General features: G+C 34.3%; 1 protein-coding gene across 1 annotated transcript in view; it reads left to right on the top strand.

Moving 5' to 3' along the window:
* Window positions 1-7,840, top strand: part of LOC106457545 (dual oxidase-like) — a 93,109-nt gene that overhangs the window by 50,549 nt on the left and 34,720 nt on the right. Inside the window, exons 7-8 of the mRNA XM_013916977.1 lie at window positions 6,351-6,429; window positions 7,306-7,402. Coding sequence (XP_013772431.1) covers window positions 6,351-6,429; window positions 7,306-7,402 — 176 coding nt within the window. The remainder of the gene's footprint in view (window positions 1-6,350; window positions 6,430-7,305; window positions 7,403-7,840) is intronic.

Below are 7,840 nucleotides of genomic sequence, written 5' to 3'. Positions count from 1 at the left end.
GCCACTTCATTCTTCGGGTTTCGTGGACAAGAACCCAACGTTGTTCCAGGAAGATGGAGCACCGTGTCACACTGCTAGAAACACCCAAAAAGTGGCAGGAAGAAAATGGTATCCAGAAGTTGCCCTGCCCGAGCCAATCTCATTTTTTTCTGAGAAGGTGGTGTCTATTTACTTGTGACTACGCTGTGTATGTAATGTAGCACTGTACTACAGCGTTTCCCAAACTTTTGTCATCCACGCCCCCCCCCCCTCCTTAATAAATATGGCTTCTTGTGCAAGTGCTTTTTTTTTTAATGAGTGAAACAGTGAGTTACGAGACGAAATGTAACACAAGGATAAACATTAATATGCTATGTGTGTTTAGGCTTAATTTTGCATTATTGCACTATTGACTCTACCCTAATCCCCCCCCCCCACTCCCAAAGATACCATTTGCGCTTCCCGCACTTTGGGAAATGCTGCTGTAGTGTATGCTACATTTATGATTTTTATCTTATCAGAAACGATGAAAATGTCAAGCTAGAAATGCTGTTGAGAGGTCAATCTAAAAATATTATGAGACAAGTGCAGTACATGTACTACACATACAATGATATAGGAATGGCAAGGTGGAACAACTACTCGTCTAAATAAATAAAGAAGACTAAAAGTATCAGCAAAGAACAAATGTCGAACATACTTTATTGCCTCTTCAAAATGATTTGAATAAAAATAATTATCTTAGTGATAGAAACATCTCGTACTACTAAAACTAGTAGTTAACATAGCAGAAATCCCGAGTAATTGACAAGTTTTTCTGAGTTAAAAGGAAAATAAAAAGGGGGAAGGGGAGAGACGCTGTGCTACGTGGTACATAGTTCTAGATGGTTGAAGTGTTGTTCCAAATAATAAACGAAGCGGTGGTGGTGTGTATGTATGGAAAACTTCTTTGTCATAATGGAACAGATGATATTTATTGAAGCATCAGTCTAGGACAAAATATGCTTTATTGTCAGATATTTTAGAGTAATATTTACTCACAGCAAGTGAGTTGTGAGTGCCGTTGCGGTTACTGATACATCCGGTCTCACAACGCGTTGCAAATAACCTGGAAAAATCCTAATACTTTAAAAATGAAAATGATGTTGATCTGGAAAAATTAAGGATTTGAAATGTGTATCCGACACGTAGTTTTTTACGTTCTCTTACACAGCTTAGACTTTGTATCGGGGGAGTTAAGCCTCCATCTTCAACACAGAAGGGAAACATCCTCTCCCCTCCATAAATTTCGAAGTTTACCATTTCCGTAAAGTGAGTTGAGTTTTTAATCTAAAATAATGACACATTATAATGAGACAAAGGTTCTAAAATGAATTTGGTAGCTGGAGATAAGAGTTGAAGAGATGAGATAGAAAGATTAAAGTAAAAACAAAAGATGAATCTAAGTGTGAAAATTGATATCTTATATTCAACCCCTCAAAAAAAAAAAAAGATTCATTATAGCATTTATTTTATCTATACATTCAGAGTTTTTTTTATGAGACTAAGATCATATCTTTATGAAATTCCCGAAGTATTACAAGCTTGCTGTTTACTTTGGAGAAGCAGAAAAAGGTATACATATACATACCCAACTGTGCACGAGGTTTGTTCATTGATTTCCAACGCACGTGAGAAGATGTTATATTGATCCATTAAAGTTATGAACTTGTCACTCATTGCGTAGTTTACAGCAATAAAAGAATTTATTTTGACACGACTACATGCAACATATTTAAAGGTTCGGGTGCAGCCAAGGGGTTAACGTGCGAGAACTGTGAATCCTGGAATTCATGGTTCGAAATTCGCTGTCGCTAAGACGCTCTCGGCAGTTTTGGGCTATAGATGCACTTTAGGAGTGAAGATCAAGTCCTATTATTCGGTCCAACAAGAGTAGTCCAAGAGTTGGCGCTGAGTACTGTTGACTGGCTGCCATCCCTCTAGGCTATCAAATCAAAATCAGTGTAGTCTGTGTAGCTTTGCGTGAAAATTCTAAAAACGAAAAAAGAAAGCATACTTAGTAAGGCCTTTTGAGGAAGGTATAACTGAACAGCAACAGAGAGGAAAATAGATATATGTTAGGTAAAAGTATAACCAGACTCACGATTAGAACTTGAAAATGTAACTTTTCATGGAGAAAACGAGATTCTTGTTCTTGTTTTTTTGACATACTATATATATAATCTATCATTTTGGACACGTTTTCGCTTAATTTACTAAATTCTGGAAACAGTTTTATTGTCTGTTTTATTTGCCTTAGATTATACACGTGTTGAGGAGGCACATTTGACGTCACACAAGTTACACAGTGACTTTATTTACTCAGCACTTAGCTTTATGTATTGTGAAGTCATTTCTGAGAACTCAGTTTTAAGGATCCAGCAAATTATCTAGACTTTATTTTCATGCACCAGAAATGTTCAGAATGAAGTAAAACAACAAACGATCATTATAATAACGCTATTTTCTCTATAATATGCTGACCAGTATCGTGGAAACATTTAAAACAATAATAAGTATTACAGAATAATAGGTTTTGGTTGTTCTCACTTGACATTGACAAAGGCTTTGAATGAGATAGTTTCAGTTCGTGTAAATGGATATCGTAGACGTATGCGTACTTACAAGCCTTTTTCTCACTCAATATGCTAGCTGCCAATATTAGTAAGGCTTTTGTTGCTTTTAACTCCCTCAACGAGAGCTGAGCGTGGCGTAGTGGTTAACTTATTGGGCTTGTGCATTGGAAGGTCCAAGGCTTAGCCTGCAATATGTCTCTAAACATGTGCCAGATCAAAATTAGCGTACCGGGTGCGAGTTGAAAGATCAAAGGTTGGAGCTCGCAGTATGTCACTGAACATGCTCCACAGTTTCAGGTGTGGATGCATTATTCCGTTAATAAGAGTAGTCAAGTAGGAAGCGAGTGCTGATGAACGTTTGTCCTCCTGATTAGTAGTTCAAAATTAGGGACGACTTTGCCTGATCTGGCGTTTAGCCCATGTGCCTCATAAAACGTCCCTTAGGTTGAGAATGCCACTTAGTAAAATAACACAAGAACAGAAAGAATAACTAAGCATATATATTATTCGTGGAGTTCTAGGAAAAATACAGTAACATATATATATATATATATATATATATATATATATGCTTATAAAGAGAGCGGTCAATGTCATAAACAAATGGAAATGTATTGTGATAATTAGATAACAAACAAACATGACTCGTTTATAAGTAAGAACAGACCAGTTTAGCACAATATAGTGCATTTCCTCTATTCTTGCCTGGAGGGGGTCACCTATTTTAACCACTCACACCACTATACAGCAGTGTGTTGTCTGTCAATCAGTCAATAGACACTAAAATGACGTCACATAAGGGACGCTTAATGTTGCAATTTGTACTGTAGTCACGTCAATAAAACGTGCGCGTGCCATGAATCAAGAACAGAATAATGCACTCTAAAGGCCACAATACAGTATGACATATGAACTTCAAAAGCAAAATATAAAAATATTTGTTACTATTAATTTTGGTTTTATTTACTCTTGAAACAGAACATCTTCATGCACCCTGCGGAAGTACATCTAGCATACACTTAATACTTTAGAGTTCTGTGGATTAAAGCCGCACACGGAAGACCCGAATGCGTGTCCCTTTCTCTTTTGAAAGCTGTATGAATTATAGTAAAGACGTATAAGTAGTAAATGCATGTATTATGTTTTTACTGTCTATGGAGATTCCATACTTACATATATTATTACAAGTCGGAGATAGTGAACTAATATCTAATGATAAAAAACACAAAAGAACGTGTAACAAAAACTGAAGTTTATGTTCATTTGCAGATTGTGCACTTTAGAAGTTTCATTGTTGTAGCAAATTTCCTCCTACTTTCTTCTTTTTAATTTTCTCAAATTTTTTTACATAGGTGAAGAAAAAAATGAGTTCTAGGAATTGATCTGAAGTAGGCCATTCTATGTATGTGTGAGGGGGGAAAAAGCAAACACAAAAACATGAGTTCTTTGCGTAAGAAACGTGTCTTTTAAGAACTTTAATTCGATATTTTACTCTAAATTTTTATACAGAAAAAACAGCTTTTTTACGACTGCTGAAAGAACTTAGTTTTAATATTTTCATGATATTGCTATAATCATAAAGCTTTTTGATAGCTAAGCCTTTTGTTGTTTAAAATTATTATCGTTTTTCTTCTTCTTGTGTTTAATTTATTTTTCGTTGATCTTACTATTAACATTACTTTCTATTGGTTAAATATGATGATATTCGGTGGCGTGTCCAGGAATTTCAAAAGGGGTCCAATTCTTAACATTACATTTGCGGATAATTTCTATTATTTTTGTAATATTTAAACTTTATTATTTCCTTTACATTGGTTAAATGAGTGTTATAGCATGAGGACTTTAAGGTGTGAGATCCCAAATTACTAGCTGCAGGTAGATACAGACAGAATTTACCATAAAAAACACAATGAAGATGAATCAGCAAGTTTATTCAGAAAATAATTACAGCTTTTAGATTCACACAACCGAAGTGAATCATAGCTCATGATGTCAGTGTGCACACTGAAAATAGCAGCCAATAACATGCCACTTTGATGACGTCACTCAGTTACAGCGAATCGCGACCATGCTGGAGTAGGAATTTTGGAAACCATGAATAGGAGTTTGAGGGAGCTAGATGTAAATTGAAGCTAAAAAACATAAAACGTAGCGAAATCAGGAATTGCAGGAAAAAAAAACTGGGGAAAATTATAAATACAAGCTAAAGGGGAAGGCCATGGCCGGTATCCCCCCTAGCTACGCCAGTGATAATATTACGTCTAGTGTTCATTATAACATGAGCTTGATAAGGTATCCTATTATCTCCAGGCTCCATCGAATTCTAAACCATTTATGCACAGATTGCAAAATAATAGAACAAAAAAAAAGACAGAGACAACACAATTATTCCCTTCCAGTACAATGCAGTGTATATATAAATCAGAAAGATAAAATGAAAAAATTAGAAACGTAATTGGTGAAAATATATCGTTAAGTAACGTAGATACTAAGCTTTATCCAATCACGGTGATTATTTAGTAAATTGAAAGCATACTACCTGAATGCTTGGGGTAGGTGAACAGCAAGTTTTTACAAGCACCTCCCGCTTGCTCTGTGTGCTATTTTATTTTGTGAAGAAGATTATAAGAAAACGAGTGGCTGTTAAGAAAGAAAAATGAGCTATAACAACAAAATATGCATTGGATGATCGTGTTCTCTACGTAGTAAGAGCATTATTACTATGAACTATTTTCATTCCTGTCAATCGGATTACAAAATGCATTTTGCTTCGTTCTGTAGAAATTCTGTACGATATCATAGCAATTTAAGTTTAGTACAGAACTTTCGCTTTCAGAATCAGGTCATCGTTGTATAGCCTCGAGCATTGTAATAATTCACACCTGTAACTAGGCCTAGAAAAATCTGGAACTAATTACACTAGCTGGTTTTCTAAACACATACGCGTTTTAGGTAGAGGCAGTGTAAATAACAAATAACAGAGTGCACAATCTGAGTTATTTGATTTCTGCTGTATTTGTCATACTTCTATTTAAATATAGCAAAGATAAATGTTGCCTTTTGATTATTATTTTCATCTGTTTTCTCTTTACAAATTGGTTATGAATATAAAAAAAAAGTGTGATGGTGTATAATTTTCTCACATGAAACAAATAAATAAAGTAACAGTTTTACTAAGCAAACTCTAATAATAACCTCATGTGGGATAATATTATAAGTCACTGAGTAGCAATGAATAAACCACTCCTAAATGATACAAAACACAGAGAGCGTCCAAGTAAACAATTCTTAAACGATATTAAAAAAAAACAGTACTAGTAATAAGTACATCTATATGTGTCACAGAATGATTGGGAAACATTATAGATAAATTGAGCTTCCTCACATGACACATAAAACGGAAAACGATGTTAATTATTGTTTTTTAATTAGCCTTACATCTTTTGTGGTATCCCACCTTAGGATGCGAATTTGGTAAGACTCACTGGGCCTCCGCGTCTTGTCTGGATTGGTAATTTGGTCGGATCAGATTCAATTCAGACGTCTTCCTCCCACTTATTGGGTTAGATTTTACATGTACTATATTTGTTTTAACCGCCGCATATATATATATATATATATATATATTAATTTGACTTTTTGGGTTTCCTAAAAAATGTTTAAAGAATTACCAGTTAATCCAGAAATGATCCCAAAGTTTATCACTGAACAAATAACTCTCAGTAACTATTGTCATATGTATACATGTTTTTTCAGGGACGGTCAGTGTAGTTTCAAGAAGACACAAAATGGTTATCCTGCGTTACGACTTTGTTCCAGTTGGTGGGAGTCTGACGTAAGTAGACAGTTTATGAATAGCATTTTCAAAAATTACTGGATTTTTTTTCGACACTCTATGGAACTTTATGAATTAAATAATAGGTATTTGTTTGAAGTATATAGCCTACCAATAAGTAAATAGATACTCACTCCAGAAAGAAAGCCATTTCATAAAAATACTTCCTTACTTGGTAATTTGGTCACTAGTGTAGACAGGTAGAAGGTTTTGGTGAGGAATGACCTGTTGATATCAATGTACTTACTAATGTTTTCTGTAGTTATATATATAATTTCGCTTATGCCAAATTGTTAATGTATAGCCATAATGACAATTTGTCTCATCTTATAATTTAATGAATTTTTTTTCAAGAAATGAAATTAGGTACGATGCAAATTGGGGGTCTTTATTTTCTGAACAAAATATCAGGACATGAATATTGCACTCTCGACTTCTCACTAATATGTTTTTTTTTACCTTTCCATAATATCCATCCATTTAATTATTTATATTCTTTCTCTAATTTGTTTAATATCTCTAGGTCGTGCACGAGTTAAGGGGTACTCAAACTGGTTGAGAAATAATCCGTATCACACGTTTCTCTCACGTCATTTTGGCTTTACACAAAAAAAAACCCATGAATCTATACTTATATTTTGATTATAACGTCAAAGAGGTATGAACGATATTTTTTTCACAGAGCAGGACATTTGCAAAGCTCTAGGTGAGCTGTAAATATTGTTAATTTAATTTTCGTCTTCGGACTTGTAATTCCTGTATGCCTTTGTGATATTTTTGTGTTAGTTTCTTGAATGAGAAAAACAAGACTCTACTAGCTGGATTAATGCGCTACCAAACGTACGTCTTATAATATAATAATTTGATTCTGGTTAGGTTATTCTACCAGAGTCTGGAGTGGAAGAGATATTCATGGGCTTGGCTTCTCAAATCGGAGAAAAAGAGGACATTATTCTATGTTCCGACGTCAGAGGTAAGACTTTTGATAATTTTTAAAATAGTAGAAATATAACCCTTAACGTCATTACGAAACTATTTTTAAGAATAAACTTAACAAGACTTTGCTGCAAATTGTACCTTAAAACCTAATAATTATAGTAAAGATGAGCTATGACTAAAACTGTTATTGTAATTATGTCTTTACTGCTATAATAACAGCTTAAGTCTTGTAAAATTGAATTATGGTTTAATGTTAATTCTGTTACTCCAATATACCTTATAAAGCTGTACAATTTCTTGAATTTTATTTTGCCGTTATATATCTGATAAATCTGATCTATCTAATTAAAACGTTTAAACAGTTTAAATTGCTAAATTCCGATTTCTTCTAACTTACGTAGCCCCCAGTGGCACAGCGGTATGTCTGCGGACTTACAACGCTAGAATTTGGGTTTCGATGCCCGTGGTGGGC

This window comes from Limulus polyphemus, unplaced genomic scaffold (assembly GCF_000517525.1).
Source record: "Limulus polyphemus unplaced genomic scaffold, Limulus_polyphemus-2.1.2 Scaffold344, whole genome shotgun sequence".
NCBI classification, from domain to species: Eukaryota; Metazoa; Arthropoda; class Merostomata; order Xiphosura; family Limulidae; genus Limulus; species Limulus polyphemus.
This window is presented reverse-complemented; position numbering and strand designations above follow the sequence as displayed.